This window comes from Halictus rubicundus, chromosome 17 (assembly GCF_050948215.1).
Source record: "Halictus rubicundus isolate RS-2024b chromosome 17, iyHalRubi1_principal, whole genome shotgun sequence".
NCBI lineage: Eukaryota > Metazoa > Arthropoda > Insecta > Hymenoptera > Halictidae > Halictus > Halictus rubicundus.
Window position 1 is genome coordinate 1981532 of NC_135165.1, and position 19506 is coordinate 2001037.

The 19506-nt window shown below is 46.8% G+C and overlaps 1 protein-coding gene across 1 annotated transcript in view; it reads right to left on the minus strand.

Annotated features, from left to right (window-relative positions):
* Positions 1–19506, minus strand: part of Ft (cadherin-related tumor suppressor fat) — a 123080-nt gene that overhangs the window by 25100 nt on the left and 78474 nt on the right. Inside the window, exon 2 of the mRNA XM_076802678.1 lies at positions 4458–4799. Within this exon, the coding sequence (XP_076658793.1) occupies positions 4458–4799 (342 nt within the window). The remainder of the gene's footprint in view (positions 1–4457; positions 4800–19506) is intronic.

Here is a 19506-nt window from a genome sequence, read left to right on the forward strand (position 1 = left end):
TCATTGTTCAAAATATTGTTCACATTGTTTCATTTCGGGAAACTAGGGGAAGGGAGAAATTCTAGGAAGAAATGTTTCGTTTTGGAGTTGAAATGGCTTCGAGTGCAAAGTGTTGAGATCCGATTCAAGTGTGATAAAATGTATTGCAAACGGATTAATGATTGCAAAATGCAACAGAGGTTCCACGCGAGGGGATCCAGCGTTTCCCTTCGCCGCGCGTTAATTGAAAAAAGATCCGTTTGAGCCGTGGCGAGTGGCAACGTGGCCGTACCTCGAGAGTTGATGAGCATCGGGGATTCTCGACGGTATAATTCATCCTCCTCGAGGAGGGTAAGCCCGATCAGGAGGGAAGAGGAGAAAGGCAGACGCGCGGGCAAAGATAAACAATTGGGGAACCGAGTCTCCGCCGCTCCTGTTCCCTTTCAATTGTACTCGACGTCGCTCCCGAGTAAACACATTTCAATCATCCCCGCGAAATATTCTCGGGACGCTAACGGCTGACCACTCTCTCTCTTTCTCTCTCTCTCTCTCTCTCTCTCTCTCTCTCTCTCTCTCTCTCTCCGCGAGAGAGTCCAGTCATCGGAATTGCGGATCTCTCGAGACACAAGCAAAACCTCTTTCAACGTCTCTGACCACCGGTCCCTGTCTCTACCATTTCGTCAGGTATGAACACACAGAAAGAAATGGTAAAGAACAATGACCCCCGCCAATGTCCCCGCAACCAGAATGCTGGGAATTCACCTCGCCGACTGCGCCGAGTCATTATGTCAACAATTATAGCAGCTACGCGAGGGATTACCGGACGATTTATCGCGAACTACCATTTTATTAAAATTGCTCGCTGTGGCCGCCGTTCGTCGGACCATTTTCGGTAAAAGGAAAAATTGTTGTCGCGGGACAATGGAATTCTAGCTGGTGTTATTGTGGATTGCTTGTCCTCTTGGCATTTTAGAAATATGTTATAATTATTTCAGCGAACAGGGACTAAGTCTTATAATAAGAAACTGCTTAATAGTACTAATATAGAATGAAACAGGAAAGGAAAAATTATTGTCGCGGAACAATGTAATTCTATCTGGTATTATTGTGGATTACTTGTCCTCTTGGCATTTGAAAAATATGTTCAAATTATTTAAGCGAACAGGGACTAAGTCTTGTAATAAGAAACTGCTTAATAGTACTAATATAGAATGAAACAGGAAAGGAAAAATTATTTTCGCGGAATAATGTAATTCTATCTGGTGTTATTGTGGATTACTTGTCCCCTTGGCATTTTAGAAATATGTTCTAATTATTTCAGCGAACAGGGGCTAAGTCTTGTAATAAGAAATTGCTCAATAGTACTAATACAGAAGGAAACGGGAAAGGAAAAATTGTTGTCGCGGAATAATGTAATTCTATCTGGTACTGTGGATTATACTTGTCCTCTTCGCATTTTAGAAATATGTTCAAATTATTTCAGCGAACAGGGATTAAGTCTTATAATAAGAAATTGCTTAATGGTACTAATATAGAAGGAAACAGGAAAGGAAAAATTGTTGTCGCGGAACAATGTAATTCTATCTGGTATCATTGTGGATTACTTCTCCCCTTCGCATTTTAGAAATATATTCAGATTATTTAAGCGAGCACAACAGGGGCTAATTCTTATAATTCTTGTAATCAGAAATTGCTGAATAATACTAATATAAAATAGCAGGAACATCTTTTTACTTGTCGAAACGTCTTTTGCAGAGATGTCGAGTACCCACGCACGCTTCCGCAGCCCGATGGCCGTTGCAACCCCTAAATCATCGATGGGAGGGTATCTAGAGTGAATCTAGTCACTCTTAAACCGAGAAGAGGATTTTTTTTTTTCTCGTTTTAGGAAGACTATATCTCACTTCCGGAAGGCACGTGGACAGCAGATAAGCGTTCGAGCGATCCAACCGTAGGAAGTAGAGAGCGGTTTCGGGGATCAGTTGGAATTTTAAAAGTCGCTAAAAATTCCGTTCGGATCGGAAGACGGGGACGGAGGGGGAATAGGAGGAGGAGGTGGAGGAGGGGCAAGTTGTGGATTCCTTGATGTGACCCCTTAAAATTCCAGCGGATAGCGCGTATTCTCCGGGCGATCGGATTTTTCGGGCGGATGGATGAGTCCGCGAGAGCGGATCGTATCACGGTCAGCTCGTTCCCGTAAGTGGCAGGCCACTCTGCTCGGCCATAAACGGCAGCGGGTCTATGGTGGAAGGTTGGTGCGTGCCTGAACGCGTCCGTCGCTTAGGTCCCCGGGCCCCGTTCGGCCCTTCTGGTCCCCTTCGGAGGAGGCCCCCGGTCGGAAGTCGGCTCGCGGTGTATATACGTCCGGTGAATAGGTTTCCCCGGAGAGGAGCAGAGAGACAGAGAGAGAGAGAGAGAGAGAGAGGGAGAGAGAGAGAGAGAGAGAGAGAGAGAGAGGGAGAGAAAGAGCGCGGAGCGTCGAGAGGGATCGACACACGCGGTGCCGGTATAAAAGAATAAAGCGGAGGTGGGCACGGTTTGATTAAGGAGGGTTCAGAGACGTTTGCAAAAAGTGACGGTTGCCCCGAGACGCGGTGGATGACGAGAGGAGAGTAGAAGACCGCGATCACCGGGCCCCGAAGACGAGGATGACGACGACGACGACTAAGAAGAAGAAGAAGAAGAAGAAGAGGGAGGCGAAGGGGGAGACTCCTCTCGCGATGAGGACGAAAACCGGAGGAGCGAGAAGGAGAGAAGAAGAGCCGAGGGAGAGAAAAGGGAGAGAAAAGGAGGAGGGACTGTGTGCGCAAAAGACGAGCCGGGGAAAGAAGAAGAAGGAGAAGGTCGGAGGAGAGAAACTGTTCTAAGGTCGAGATGAAGGGGCAGGGGGATGCAAGGGGCCAGAAGGGGCAGATTCCGCAACTGTCGGCAGCGGGCCTCTTTCATGGTGCCCCAAAGAGCCGAGCTATGATCGGGACTGGCATTCCTTTTGCCTTTAAGAGACCCGGATAGAATAACGGACGGTCGGCCAACGAAGAACCTTAAAAGAATTCCAGCCATTACACGTCATAAGGATAATTTTTGCGATTGTCTCCGATGGATCTTGCTCTCGGGAGCTCGATCGTCGAGCCTATCGCGCGCGCGCGCGACCGCGATCACGGATCCACCTTCGTTAAATTGCCGTGCTGTGGGCCATCCTCGGCGATCCTTCTTCTTCTTCTTCTTCCTTTTGTTTTTTATTTTATCGAAGCGGCGAGCCATCCTGGTTCGCCGGTAATTCGTTTATAATGAATTAGAAGGCGGAACGCTCGCTTGCGCGCGCGCGCGCGGAAACCGTGCGATTTAGCCGCTACCGGCGCGGCGCACCGATCCGCTTGAGATCCCGAGTTTTATGATCGCGAAAACGCGTTCCTCGCCCGTTTCGTCGATTTTAATTCACCGGTCGACGGATCGAATGAAAATGGCCGATGCCGGCGCGGCGGCGACCGCACGGAAATTAATGGTCCGCGGCGCGCGGTGTTTGCCATCGTCGCGCGAACAAAACCATGCTCTCCACCGTGTCGCCGCTGTTCCCGCTTTCCCGACATCGATTCGTCATAATTGTTAATTGATTCGCCGGTAATCAATAGCGCCTTGAATAACGGGACCGCGTATCGTAACGGGCGAGATAAGAGGAGCGCGTCCGATATAATTGCGGGATGATCATTCCGCGTCGAGGACCCGGGAAGTACCAGAGCTTCGACGAATGTGCACACAGCCACAATCCCACGCGAATCGTGTCTTCTCTCGCGGAGAGAATGCGCGATCGAACGATTTGTTGACTCGGTCACCGTGTACACCTATATGCACCGGACAGGTGCGCGAACGGATCTCGTCTTAAGGAGATTTTATAGTCTATAACGCGCCGCTTCGCGATCCCGCGTAGAACAACCGCGGTTGCACGAAAACGCAAACTTCGCGAGAAGTTTAGAGCCGATATAAATTTCTGAAAAATTACGGAACGACGGAGAAGTTCTAATCGCCGTGAAATAAATCACCAGCGCGGTAACAGAGTCGGAAATGGTGCAATAATCCGGATAAGAATGGGAATAGTGGTCGGAGTAGGGACGAGGGAGAGAGAATGCGTGGATAAGATAGTCTTATTTTGTTGTAATTATAGGACACTGTAAACCGAGCCCAATTCTTGGCTGTAATAAAGCAATATTATTATAAATCACCGGTGCAACGGGGTTATAATCGCGAAGTACCCCGCGTGGACTACGTTTCCGGTATGAACAGTTGGACATTTGAAAATTTCGTTATTTATGGAAATTTAAAATACCGGCGTCGATACTGTTCCAGGTTCCCCTGCGTAAATAAACGCGCAATGATTTATCGTCCGTCGTCGCGCGTTCCGTGGCCGGCCTATTACGTGACATTTTCCGTAGGATAGTTATAAACGAGCCGGGCTCGGTGGCGTTCCTCGGCTAAAACGTTACCTGGACGGTCAACGTGACGTCGGTGTGTTGCAATCCGTCATCGGCTCTCACTCTCAGGACGTATTTCTCCCTGGTCTCTCTGTCGAGCGCCTCCGCGAGAGTCAGTTGCCCCGTGGTCGGGTGAAGCTTGAAATGACTCTCGGCCTCGTCCGCGGAGTCGATGCTGCCCGGACGATGATTCGGCACCAGGGTGTAAGTCAACGTGCCGATCGTGTCCGGGTCGAACGCTTTCAGGACGGTGACAACGGTGTTCGGCGGCGCCTCCTCGGAAACGTTGAATCTCCAGTTGCCTGTCCCCCAGGTCGGCGCCACGTCATTCTTGTCGAGTACCGTCATCCGAACCTGCAATTTCAACGGCTGCTTTAGCAAGCGCACCTTCGTTTCCAATCTACTGGAAATTGATACCTCAATTCCGCCGATATTACATCTACCAGGTCGCGCGAAACACAAGTATGGATCTGATCTAGTTAGATAAACTTTTGGCAATGATCTTCTGGCTTTAATTGTATCTTAAGGGCTCGGGATAGTCAGGAGACATTTTAATTAATAAGTTCCATTCGCAGCCTTCAGACTTAAGATCCGACGGGTCTTAAGTCTGTAACTAAACTTGTCATTATTTGCTCCGTATTGTTATGAATTCTGACGCCAGAAACGCGCTTCAAGTTTTTCGCTTTATTTCGTACAGAATGAAAACAAAATATAGCTCAATTTGTAGCTGGAGATATTTTCTAGTGCGCGCTGCTCTCGATTTTATCCAGAAAACTCGTCCAATGGCATATAAAAATGCTCGAATTCCGCGGCATGCGCATCGTCAAATTTTTGGCCTAATTTTAACGCTTATATTACCAAATATACTAGATTGAACCTTCCTCTTTCGAATGAGCCCTTTACCGGCGACAAAATATTCTTATATAAGGACGAAAACTTGAGGCACGTGGAACCATTTTTTGTCGGTAATGCAGTCACTCTACCTTATCGCGAATCTACGAAGACCGGGGGCCTAAGCACACCTTAGGCAACTCTGATGGAAATTGGCACTTCCACTCTACAGAGATTATATCTAATAGTAAATGATCCAGTAAAATGGCCAACACGCTTTCTAAAATTTTGATTGCCCCCAGCGCATCCTGCAATGTCTTCTAGATTTGACCTAACGGGTGCCTTAGTACGCCATCATTTTTAATTCACTTCTCTGGCGAAAATTGGCAAAATATCTAGTGAATGATCCAGTAAAATGTCTAACACACTTTCTAAAATTTTTATTGCCCCCAGCGCATCCTGCAATGTCTTCTGGATTTGACCTAACTGGTGCCTTAATACGCCATCGTTTCCAATTCTCTGGTGAAAATTGGCACTTCGATTCTACAGAGGTTATGTCTGGAAAAATACGTAGTGAATGATCCAGTAAAATGGCTAACACGCTTTCTAACATTTTTATTGCCCCCAGCGCATCCTGCAATGTCTTCTAGATTTGACCTAATGGGTGCCTTAGAACGGCATCATTTTTAATTCACTTCTCTGGCGAAAATTGGCAAAATATCTAGTGAATGATCCAGTAAAATGTCTAACACACTTTCTAAAATTTTTATTGCCCCCAGCGCATCCTGCAATGTCTTCTGGATTTGATCTAACTGGTGCCTTAATACGCCATCGTTTCCAATTCTCTGGTGAAAATTGGCACTTCGATTCTACAGAGGTTATGTCTGGAAAAATACGTAGTGAATGATCCAGTAAAATGGCTAACACGCTTTCTAAAATTTTGATTGCCCCCAGCGCATCCTGCAATGTCTTCTAGATTTGACCTAATGGGTGCCTTAGAACGGCATCATTTTTAATTCACTTCTCTGGCGAAAATTGGCAAAATATCTAGTGAATGATCCAGTAAAATGTCTAACACACTTTCTAAAATTTTGATTGCCCCCAGCGCATCCTGCAATGTCTTCTGGATTTGACCTAACTGGTGCCTTAGTACGCCATCGTTTCCAATTCTCTGGTGAAAATTGGCACTTCGAATCTACAGAGGTTATGTCTGGAAAAATACGTAGTGAATGATCCAGTAAAATGGCTAACACGCTTTCTAACATTTTTATTGCCCCCAGCGCATCCTGCAATGTCTTCTAGATTTGACCTAATGGGTGCCTCAGTACGCCATCGTTTCCAATTCGCTGCTCTAATAAAATATCTATAAACTATCCAGTGAACGATCCAGTAAAATGTCTAGCACGCTTTCCAAGATTTTCATTGCGTGATCAATTTTGAAATACATATTTCAGAGTCGGGGTACGGTCGTTGGCGAGGGGTTGAAGAAAAATGGCGAAATGGCAGATTCCCGACGTAACGATGGATCATCGGACAGTAGACAACGGCGATCAGAGAAGAAACGGGTTGATCTGTACGGAGGAAAGAAGCGGGGCTGCGTGGCACGTTCCAATCAGCAGATATCGATTGAGAGAAGACGTCTCAATATCGCAGGATAGACGCGAATCGTCGATAAATCGCGGGGCGAGGGGTCGCCTCCCTCTGTTTGTTTTCTCGGTTGTCGGGATATAATTATGCGCAATCAATATAAATCTACGGGGGCCGTTGTTAGAGGCCGAAGTCACGGTATGCATGCGAAGAATCGTGAGAAAGTCAGTTTTTCGATCCGACTCTCGCGCGCGATGTCTCATTTCATTAAATTCTCAGTCACGTCAGCAGAGGGGCCGGGGTTTATGTGACCACCAGGAGCCAGTGTATCGAAACGTTCGAAGGAGAGAACGCGCGGCGGACCTATTGGAAAACCGTTCTGTGTCGTCGTCGCGTTCACCGTCCCCCGTTCGGCCATCCTTCTCGCGCGACAAGAAAGAGAAAAAACGAAAAAGATAAAGAAGAAGAAGAAGAAGAAGAAGAGAACCTCTCAGAAACGGCACTTCCTGTTCCAGAAACAGAAACTTCAAATTCCGTGCGGTGACCACGACGCGTCCCCCCCCCCTTTTCCTGTTTCTGCTTCGCGAGTCCGTGCACGAATCTTTTCGCAAGGACTCCTTCTCAAATTGTCGTTCTTTATTAAATTGTACGCTAGACCACCGACCACCGTAAAAAACAACATCGATCCGCTGGAATTCGAAGCGACTTTAAACGGTTGCGACGATCCCCGTCTCGACGAAAGAGAAGGTTGACCAACGGGTTGTTGCGGAAGGTTTATGCAAATTCGCGTTTTTACAGAGCGATTTCCAACAGAAAAAGTAACACGGGATTTCACTCTGTTTATCGGAGTGCTATTTCATATCGGAACTCTCCATTACTCCGGTCTAAAAAAAATGTGCTTTTAGCGTATCTGATGTGTTCCCGAAAAATAGCATAATTCTCGACGACGCGCCCGTGTGAATTGTAGTTTTTCGCAAATTTTTGCATACCAAGATCTCGCTCGACGTTATTGTACCCTTTTGTACGTTCTTTCTTGCAGCGACGCTACGGCCAGATGTATTATTATAAACGACTAATTGCCGTATTAAATAACGACTAATTGCCGTATTAAATAACGACTAATTGCCGGTACGGTAACTAGTACGAATCGCGGCTAATTAATTACGCAATAAATGGCGGAGCATCCGGCAACGCGGCGGTGATGAGCAAACCCGCGAGGACTCGGTTTTACGAACGTAACACGAATAATTTTCGGGGCCTTATGCAATCACTGGCGAAACGCATCGATCTTCTTAGTAATTAGTCGGACTTCGGCCGTCATTGATAAAGTGCGTGCCATCGATTACTGTTCCCCTCGAACCGACCGTCTAGGCGTGCCACGGGTCCTGCCGAATGACGAAACAATAGTCCGGTCCCGTGCTCTCTTCCGAGAGAAACAGGGATGGAGAGGAGAGGAGGGAGAGAGAGAGAGAGAGAGAGAGAGAAAGAGAGAGAGAGAGAGAGAGAAGAGAACCCGGCGAACACGTCACGGGCTCCGAACGAATTTGACTTTTTAATTATTCCACAACGTCGTTCTGACCAGCTTCGAGTACCAACGAACCGAAAATACGATTAATCATACACGGCGCGATCGTTTTTCATTAAAACTCGATCACACAACCAGGAACGAGGACGTTTCGAATCATCGACGCGTCACGGAGAGCAACGAACCACAGCTCTCGATTTTCGCATCGTTCGCTAAAATGAGACTTGTCTCGAAAAACTTTCTGTGCTCGGTTCTCACGGTCGTGATAATAATTTCGACACCTTTTCTACTGGCATAACAGTCGTTCACAGTCGAAGATTAATGGTGTTAACGCATTCGCAATCAATTTCTTAGTGCCGATGGCTACTTCGTTTGCGAACCAATAACTTTTCTTCCATTCGCAAACGAATCTCTTTCATTTGTAAGCCAATGTCCAGTAACACAGCCTAATCTTCTCGTCCTGTGACTTCCGGCAAATAATGCGTTAAATGCTTTTCCCAGTGTTTACTCGATACATGTCCAAAACACCGGACTGGCCACGGACATGTATCGTCAAGGAGATGCTGTTCTTCGTACCTCGCGGCAACGGGGACAGTTCTGGGACTTTTATCGGCTTCTGGGACATATGTTATGCTCCAACAGGGCCCATTCTGACCGAGATTTTCACAAACGTTTCAAGTTTTCCAGCGGTCAGTTGAAACGTTCACAGCTACGCGTATCGAGTCCGAGAAGGAGATCACCTTGACTTCGAAAAAGAAAAGTACTATGCGCAGACCGTAATGGACGCGCGGTTCAAGAAGAAGATTACCATTGATCCGAAAAAGTGGATCGAAAAATACGCGAAAGAACTTTAACCGCTATATAAAGATTTTAATGGTTGCCAGTGATGGCTGCCATAAAACCATCGGAAGCGTCCGCGCCGTCCAACGGTTAACTGTTTAACTTTTAACCTAAATTGTACCGGGATGAACGACTCGAAAAGTACAATCGCAGAAACTGCTATAACCAACGAGAGCGAGATCGACCCGAGCAAGGTTAATATTGGCACAGTTCTGTCGTCGACTACGCGACCCCCTCCCCTCCCCGAAAAGCGCGGAGCTAGATCCGTCTAATCTCGCGTGCTAATTGGATAACGAGTGTACCAATTACCGTTTGATCGAGGGCAATTTGAATTTTATTAGGCGGTATTAGCCACAGTCGCCTTATTAGCTCGAAAAACACTCCGCCTCTCCGGGGCGGCTGACGAGCGTTAGGAATGACGGCGCGCGGCGACTAGAGAAGAGACCCGGCGATCATCGAACGGGAACAGTCATCGAACTTTCGCCCGTTGTCTCTCTCGTCGATCGCCGTCCTCCGGAATCGAAACGCGTCATCTCGCCGGCGACGAATTTCCGAGAACCTCTATCGATTCTCGAAGAGGCGGCGACAACGACGACGCCGACGACGACGACGACGACGACGACGACGCTGCTGCACTGCAATCGGGAATTTCGCATAGTCGGGGAGGGTCGGTGGAATGTCGGTGCGCGGGTTATGGTCGCGTCATCGTCACGATCGGAGAACAAGGAGACGGGAACGGCAACAATAAGCAGACAAATCAGTGCGGTCATATAGCTGTCTCGGATAGAATATTCCCTCTTCTTTGCTCCTCGCGCGGCTTCGGCTTTCGGAGCAGCCTCTCGGAGAGCAAACAAGAGGGAACGAGAAAGAGAGAGAGAGACAGAGAGAAAGAGAAAGAGAGAGAGAGAGAGAGAGAGAGGGCGAGGTATATGGGCGGTAAGAAACGCCCGGAGAGCATTCGGAGTGCAAGGAAAGATGGTATCTGCGTCAGCGCGGTCGGGGATCAGCGGATCGGATCGAGTCGCTCAGCGGGGGTTTCTTTGGGTCATGCACGAAGTGAGTCCCATTCTTCTGTTTACCCCTTCGCCCTGCTCTACCCCACGCCCCCTCTCCCGTTCTCTCTTTCTCTTTCGTTCGCGTTCCACCTTCGCCTCTCTCCTCCCTCTCTCTTTCTCTTTCTCTTCAGCTCTCACAACGGAGAACGCTTCTTCTGTCTTCTCTCAGGCTCCGGTGCTCGTTCGCGGTCCGCGTGTCTAGCGTCTTCCTTTTCTCTCTTCTCTCTTCTCTCTCTCTCTCTCCTTCTTTTTTCCCTCGTCGTTCCTTTTACCGAACGAGGTCCTATGGGTTCTCTATGAGGGGTCGAACCACTGACATCGCCCGATTAATAACGTATCTTCGCGGAGGCCCCCATAGACCACGAAGAGACGAGCACGACGACGACGACGACGACGACGACGAGGAGGACGCCCGAGGAGGACTTTAAACCTACGGAATTCTGTGTACCCACCGGGGACAATAAGATATATATCTACTAATAATTCGCCCGATGCTGTCCGGCCTCGGACCTCTTTCCACTACCACCCAGCCCTAACCCTCCTACTTCAACCCTACCTTCTTCTTTTCGGTATTCTTCCACGGTGTCCGGCCAGATAGAGATATTTAGTAAATGGATGTGCATTAGCTCGATCGCTCTCCTACAGCATCCCCCCTCACCCCCTCCTTCTATCCACCTCAACGAAACCTTCTGTTTTCGGCGAGAAACCGACGCTCACCAACGCTCCAGTAATATCTTCCTCGAAACACAATTTTTTCAAGTGGTAAAATGTCGACAAATCAGCTCCGAATCAAGCGAGATACTAAGCGCTTTAAATTAACTCGTTCGGGTCCGGGCGATTTCGAATAGCTCACAAAATTCACGTGTTTTACTTTCTAGTATTTGTATCGTCAAACATTTCTACAGTGATTTGCCAGAATTGCGATAACCTCAATTCAGGGTGCTCGAAAAGGTACTGTACGAATTTTTTCGGACTGCAAAGGGTCGAGAGATTAAATGTTCTCTTTCTGAGAGAAAGAGAAATTGTAAGAGAAGAAATTATAAGAGAAAGAGAAATTCTAAGAGAAGAAGAAATTCTAAGTGCAGAAGAAATTCTAAAAGAAAGAGAAATTCTAAGGGAAGAAGAAATTCTGAGAGAAAGAGAAATTCTAAGAGAAGAAGAAATTCTAAGTGAAGAAGAAATTCTAAAAGAAAGAGAAATTCTAAGAGAAGAAGAAATTCTGACAGAAAGAGAAATTCTAAGAGAAGAAGAAATTCTAAAAGAAAGAGAAATTCTCGGAGAAAGAGAATTCGGTGCATTTTCAGGATTCTGCTTTCTGCCGATGGCGGATAGCAGATTTTTACTTGAAAAATCTATCAAGGCTGTAAGCTGCGAACAATACACTCGGTTCCCGTGGACAACCTCTCTCCAACTCTCTCTCTCTCTCTCTCTCTCTCTCTCTCTCTCTCTCTCTCTCTCTCTGTCTTTCACTTTCTGCCAGTTTAGGTACGACGCGGCACACACGGCGGAGTTAATAACACTCCTACGAGCGGACTCCCATAGGGTACGGGCGCAGGACTAAAGGGTACGCTGTAATTCCGTCTAGCGGCTGGAGACAATACGATGTATGTATATCTACGGCTTTTACGACTAATAGCTTTGTTTCCTACCCGTGCGACGACACTGGCGGACGGGCCCAGCGACGACGAGTAGATACGTCCACGTCGAACAGGCCCCCGAGACACCGGCATTCCCTTCCGTCTTTTAGAACTTTGACTCGCGTCGATACCGAGAAGAATTACCTAACGGAACGTGGACTCTGTACATGCCTTCGACCAATCCACGCTCAGCTTCTTTATTTCTACCGGTTTCTCTCTTTTCGAACGCCTCGACAATTTTTCTTTCTTCGAACGGGGCCCAGAAAATTTGCAAGCCGAGGACAGGGATTTCTAAACTGCGTTTCATGACATCGGAGACTCTTACGAACCGGGATTACGGATCACCAGGTTGCTAAGATCATCAAAAAATGTCTCCTGTAGGATTTTCAACTTTCAGGAGATAGGTTGTTGGTATGACTAACAAAGCGGTCTTAACACTAGAACTGCCGAGCCCTAAACGTGACTTAGACTTATCCCTTTATGATAACAGCAAGATTGAATTTGCTCAGGTTTCATTTTTATGGTAACATGTACTTTAACACTTTGACTGCCCAACTAGAAACCTCAAAAACTCCATAAAATCGAAGTAAGTTATTGAATGAAATAAAAATTGACGAAATTAAATGTATGATATTGTGTAGTCCTCCAGCTTTCTTGTGTTTTACAGATCCTAATCGATACAATGAATATATTAACATAAAAATTCATTTTAAAACCTGGACAAACAATTCCGTCACCCATATATGGGTGACATGGCAGTCAACGTGTTAAAGAAGAGATATATTACAAAATTTCACGTGAAAACGTTTTCATAGTTTCAGTAATCGCGGAAGAAGAAATCATCCACCAGTCATTTTGACTGGTTCGGTAGTTCTAGTGTTAAAGGTATCTATCATTTGGGACAATTAGCGAACTAGAGGATGTTGGTATACCTGAAATCCAGATGAAAGAAGCGAAAGATGCGAAAGGGTTGAGAGTCGAGTTTCCAAGAGTCGATGCGCGAAAATCCTCGGGCCGGTCATGAAATATTGAACAGGCCTGGATCAAGATCAAGGCCGAGAACCGCCGCGGTGATTACGATCGACGAGTTTCACCGATGCTCGTTAACTCGTGCACGCGCGCGGACAATCAACGCCGCGGACACACCGCGCGGAAAACTGTTGCGGAAAGCGTACGCTGATTTTTAGCGTCTGGGCAAAAAGAGTGCGCGATAATTCGGTATACAGCGCCGTAAATCATCGCTTCTATGTTTAACTAACTGTTCGGCGGAGTTTTTCAGTAATGATTTTATCCGCTCTCATGGGAGACGGGCGTGGCCCAATTAAATTGATCCCCGCCGTAAGCTTCGTTGGTTTCTAGCTGGACTTTTTATTGCCGACTCGGCTCCACCGTTTTATACAGTTACGATCGAGCAGTAAAATAATTTTCTCCTTTCGGTCAGCGACAACTTTTCTGAAAATTCCATGAGAGGCTTTGAAAACGCAGCTTTATTCTGCGCGTCATTTGCCGATAAAATTGCTGGCCTGCAGGACAATTGTCTTCTGGAGAACCGTGAAGTATTGTTTAGTCTAGTCGATAGGAATTTTTGTGAAGATCCAATGCAGTACTCCTTAGCTGTTCGATGATTATTTCGCGAAATAGATTGCGTTTGATACTTGATGCTTCGGTTGGGTCGATCGAGCAGTAAAATAATTTTCTCCTTTCGGTCCGCGACAACTTTTCCGCGTCGTTTTCTGAAAATTCCACGAGAGACTTTGAAAACGCAGCTTTATTCTGCGCGTGATTTGCCGATAAAATTGCTGGCCTGCAGGACAATTGTCTTCTGGAGAACCGTGAAGTATTGTTTAGTCCAGTCGATAGGAATTTTTGTGAAGATCCAACGCAGTACTCCTTAGCTTTTCGATGATTATTTCGTGAAATAGATTGCGTTTGATACTTGATGCTTCGGTTGGGTCGATCGAGCAGTAAAATAATTTTCTCCTTTCGGTCAGCGACAACTTTTCTGAAAATTCCATGAGAGGCTTTGAAAACGCAGCTTTATTCTGCGCGTCATTTGCCGATAAAATTGCTGGCCTGCAGGACAATTGTCTTCTCGAGAACCGTGAAGTATTGTTTAATCTAGTCGATAGGAATTTTTGTGAAGATCCAATGCAGTACTCCTTAGCTGTTCGATGATTATTTCGTGAAATAGATTGCGTTTGATTCTTGATGCTTCGGTTGGGTCGATCGAGGAGATTTTTCAGTGCGTTGACCGTGCCGGTGCGCGGCCTTGATCTTGATCGTGGTTCGATATTTCATTGGCGGCCGCAAGGATTTTCGCACATCATTTTCCACGGGCAGGGAGCAGAGATAAAGGTAGAGGGAGAGGCTTCGAGGCCGCGAGCGTAATAAAACCCGACGATGATTGAGGAACCGGCGCAACGCGTATTAATGAGAGCATTCTTTATGCACGTTCGGCTCCAGATCTCGCGGCTTCCCTTATGTAACCGGTCGGTCAGTTACACGGTGCCTCTTGTACCTACGTATCTTTATTACGAATGATATGTTGGCCGGTGTACGCGAGTTTCGCGCGTACGCTACGGGTTCGCGAGAGAGGAATTCTCTTCTCTTCTCTTTTCTCTCTCCTCTCTCCTCTCTCCTCTCTCCTCTCACGCCACCGTGTGCACGCTTCGATCTCACCTGCGCACGCACACGCACGCACGCCGAAGATTCAAGATATATCGAGTTACCGTACGATTAACTCGTGAGTGGTGACGTTAAATTCTCATGCGACACTACGCTCCGTGATAAACATACTAATTTATGGCCGGCCGGGGCAACATAGCAAACGCGTTAAATTAGGAAACTCAAGTAGCCACGGCAGTGTACGTGCCACACGGACGACCGGCGGAATCATCCCGCGAAACGAATATAAGTCGATCATCCTCCTCCATTTTTCTTCTTTTCAGATTCTTTCCGACCCTTCGGACTTTTTTTCGGCATTTTCGGATCGTCGTTATTTTCGGTTCGCCGAGCCGGCTCCTCCGACCTTTTTCTGAGGGAAGTGACGCTGGATCGTCGGGATCTATGGATCTTTCTGGCACAATATTAACCCTTGGCACTCGAATCGCGACTGTAAGGCGCCACTAAAAATTGCAGTATCATTATTCAAAATATTTCTTACGTTGTTAAATTTGTTTGTATTTAATAAATTAGTAAACATTTCAGTATCGACGAGTAAATTCCACCATTTTCGTATGTATAACGTAAACAGAAAATATGTAGGAGAGAAATATTCTATGTCGGAGAAATTGTTTCGTTTTGGAGTTAAAATAGCTTCGAGTGCAAAGGGTTAACCCTTTGACGGTCCCAAGAATTTTCTCCCTTTCAATTTAAAGGTGGCTTCATACAGTGTCATTCGATTATAGTTCCGTGCGTAGCTTCGCTGGTAGAACAGCCGAGAATTATTACAATCATTGCTGCATAGTGTAAATTAACCCTCTGCACTCGAGTGGCGACTCCGAAGCACCACTAGAAATTGTGGCATTATTTCAAAGAAATTACAAAAAATATTACAATGTATTTGTTACGTTACAAAATTTGTATTCAACAGATTACTAAACATTTAGACATTATATGTGGAAATCAGACCAGTTTCGTATCGATAAAACGAAAATATTCCAAGTCGGAAGAAAAATTTCGTTTTAGAATGAGAATATCGTCGAGTGCAAAGGGTTAACACTAGGTTCACGGTTTACCCGTGAGAGTGACGGGTTCTGATATTTTTAAGGATTATTCAGATTCCGAGGACGTGAGAAATTGATTTCTTCCGGTATATATCGTTTTAAAAAATATTCCTAGAAATGTCGAAATTCAACCGTTTCCCACCGATAAACGAAAAGCCGCACGTTGCGCGCGCGGAAGCGAACCGTGGTAATCGAACGTGCCACTTTCACGCCACGATGTTCCCTGCCTCGAATGATCGAGACCGTGCTGGATATTAGTTCGATTCGACATCGATCACGAATATCTTCGAAAATGGCCGAGCACCAGGCGTAGCAACGTGGCAAAACGGAATCGGCTTTTTACGAGCGAAATGCCGTAATCCGCCGTAAATCCCCATCCCGACCGCCTCTATGACCCTGGGGTCTTGCACTTTCCTTATTAATCGCAGCCGCGCCGTGGTTCTCCGTGACGCTCGACCGACCGAGGATCAACTCGATCCACGGAGAGATCGGTTACGAAACGATCCGGCCCGATCGGGGAATCGAGCCGATTTCCGATTTCGAACAGATTCGATTGGACACAGAGAATCGGTTCTTACGAATAATCATTTCCCGGAATAAAATATTTATCCGAATAATCATTTCCCGGAATAAAATATTTATCCGAATAATCATTTCCCGGAACAAAATATTTATTCGAAGAGTTATTTGAAATAACGCCCAATACGTCACGTTTTCGTCCCCGTCGAAAGTCTGTCGCGGGGGAGGACAAGGGGTGAAGAAGAAGAGGGGTGTGGGGGGAGGAGAGATGCATCATGCGTTCACGTGCATATGGGATCCTGTGACGAGGACGACTTTTTTTCCGCCGCGTCGATCCTCCGCCGTAATTAAACGAAAAAGAAGAAAAAAACCGAGAAAACGAGCCGGTCGTCGGGGGTTGGGGGACGAGGGGGGAGGAGGGTCCAGAATAATAAGAGACGAGAGGGTTACGTGTATCGGGCGACACGACGCGGCGGAGAGAGAAGCCATCGAAGTTTCTGGCTGCGGTCTCGGGGACCCGTCGTTCTGCGATCCGTGCTGAATCGCTTCCTTTTTTCTACCCCCCTCCCCCCCCCCCGTTTTGTATTGCTAACCCCTTCCGAGAGATCTCTCGTGACGCGACCGACTTTTCGACACCCGAAGGATATTGAATTCGAAACCGGCGGGACGCGATCGCCTCACCGCAGCCTGCGGGTTAAGTGTCCGTTACGCCGGGAATATGTCACGGAAAATGGCCGTGAACGGGACGGCGGGATCGCGTTTTTGAACCTCCCTTGTCAGTTCCCTCGCGTTTCTGAACCTCCCTTGTCGATTGCCTCGCGTTTCTGAACCTCCCTTGTCGATTGCCTCGCGCCGTCAAGTTCGACGAACAACCCTCCGGACTCCCTAAATGCCAACAATGACAAATGCTTTGCTGGAAAAATCCCCTCTGCTAGAAAATTCCCCTTTGCTAGAAAATTCCCCTCTGCTCAAAAAATCCCCTCAGCTAAAAAAATCCCCTCTGCTGGAAAAATCCCCTCTGTTGGAAAAATCCCCTCTGCTAGAAAATCCCCTCTGCTGGAAAAATCCTCTTTGCTATGTAGAAAATTCCCCTCTGCTAGAAAATTCCCCTTTGCTAGAAAATTCCCCTCTGCTGGAAAAATCCCCTCTGCTGGAAAAATTCCCTCTGCTGGAAAAATCCCCTCTGTTGGAAAAATCCCCTCTGCTAGAAAATCCCCTCTGCTAGAAAATCCCCTCTGCTAGAAAATCCCCTCTGCTGGAAAAATCCTCTTTGCTATGTAGAAAATTCCCCTCTGCTAGAAAATTCCCCTTTGCTAGAAAATTCCCCTCTGCTGGAAAAATCCCCTCTGCTGGAAAAATTCCCTCTGCTGGAAAAATCCCCTCTGCTGGAAAAATCCCCTCTGTTGGAAAAATCCCCTCTGCTAGAAAATCCCCTCTGCTAGAAAATCCCCTCTGCTAGAAAATCCCCTCTGCTAGAAAATCCCCTCTGCTGGAAAAATCCTCTTTGCTATGTAGAAAATTCCCCTCTGCTAGAAAATTCCCCTCTGCTAGAAAATTCCCCTTTGCTAGAAAATTCCCCTCTGCTGGAAAAATCCCCTCTGCTGGAAAAATCCCCTCTGTTGGAAAAATCCCCTCTGCTAGAAAATCCCCTCTGCTAGAAAATCCCCTCTGCTGGAAAAATCCTCTTTGCTATGTAGAAAATTCCCCTCTGCTAGAAAATTCCCCTTTGCTAGAAAAATCCCCGGTGCTAGAAAAATCCCCTCTGCTGGAAAAATCCCCTCTGCTAGAAAATCCCCCTCTGCTGGAAAAATCCCCTCAGCTAGAAAATTCCCCTCTGCTAGAAAAATCCCCTCTGCTAGAAAAATCCCCTCTGCTAGAAAATTCCCCTCTGCTAGAAAATTTCCCTCTGCTGGAAAAATCCCCTCTGCTAGAAAATCCCCTCAGCTAAAAAATTCCCCTCTGCTACAAAAATCCACTTGAAGGCTTCATTAAAATTAGCAAACACTGTAATCAACTTGAGGACACGTTGAATCGATGCAGTACCAAAGAGAAGCGTGGGAGTAAGGAAATTTAGTTTCGCCTTCGCTACAATATATAATGCAGTTTGCCCATTTGTAACGGATCCCTAAAAATTCGCATACGCTCCCGCAATTTCCGGCCGGTCGACTCGTACATGGCGATCGTAAATTTATCTATCCGAAGGGGTTGCGATGTAAGATGAAGGATAAGAAGCGCGCTGTTCGTGGTAGGGGTACAATAGGCGAGCGAGACAGTGGAAAAGGTAGCCGTCGAAGGAACGACGCTCCGGGGAGAAGACGGATAGAATAAATAGAGTGATCAGGGAACTAATGGCAGGATCGATGGCGCCTCGATGACCGGTAAACGAGAACCGTTGTTCGTTTACGGAAGGGCACGCGGGACGTATCGAGCGCGTTCGTCCCCGGAATTATCATGATAATACGCGAGGAGTTTTTTTCCCCCTTGAGAAATGTTCGACGTACACGCCAAATCCTAATTTAGCAAGGCTGCTTTCCCCACCCGGAGGAGCACGCTCCCTCTGTCTCGGTCGCTCTCGGAGCAGAGCGGCAGAGGAGATTCGTCGGTTAGGCAGATGTTCTTTGTGCGAGATCCGTCGGGGCGTCGGTGATGGATCGTCTTTTTCGAAATCCCGACCGGGAGACCCGCGGACTTTTATTTCCTCCGGTTCGTGGAATTCGTTAAAATTATATTACAATACTGCTCAAACGAAGAGTAATGAACCCACGAGGCCCGGCGGCGACGAACGCGCGCGCGCCACCGTGGGAGACCAAGATGGCGGACGCCGGGAAACACCGGGAAACGCACCTAATCGTTTTTTCCGCGACGCTCTCGCTGCATTTTCGTTTTACAATCAGCAGAAACAGTAGTGCCAAGTTTACGCTGCGCGATTATTATCATTTTCAAGTTGATAGGATCATTAAGACAACTTTTCTTTTGCCGGAGCTGGAAGCTCCGATTTTGAAAAAACCGTAAGATGACAGGAAACTGGTATAGGCACACTCTTCTATATTCAAAATCTAGGGGAATATTCTGCTTCTAGGTGTGAAATCACTAATAAAAGCTACTACCAGTGGCAACCTAGGTCGTTTCTGTCCATTAAGACAATTTCTCTTTTCTTTCACCGGACCTGAAAGCTCCGATTTTGAAAGAACCGTAAGATGACAGGAAACTGGTATAGGCACACTCTTCTATATTCAAAATCTAGGGGAATATTCTGCTTCTAGGTGTGAAATCACTAATAAAAGCTACTACCAGTGGCAACCTGGGTCGTTTCTGTCCATTAAGACAATTTCTCTTTTCTTT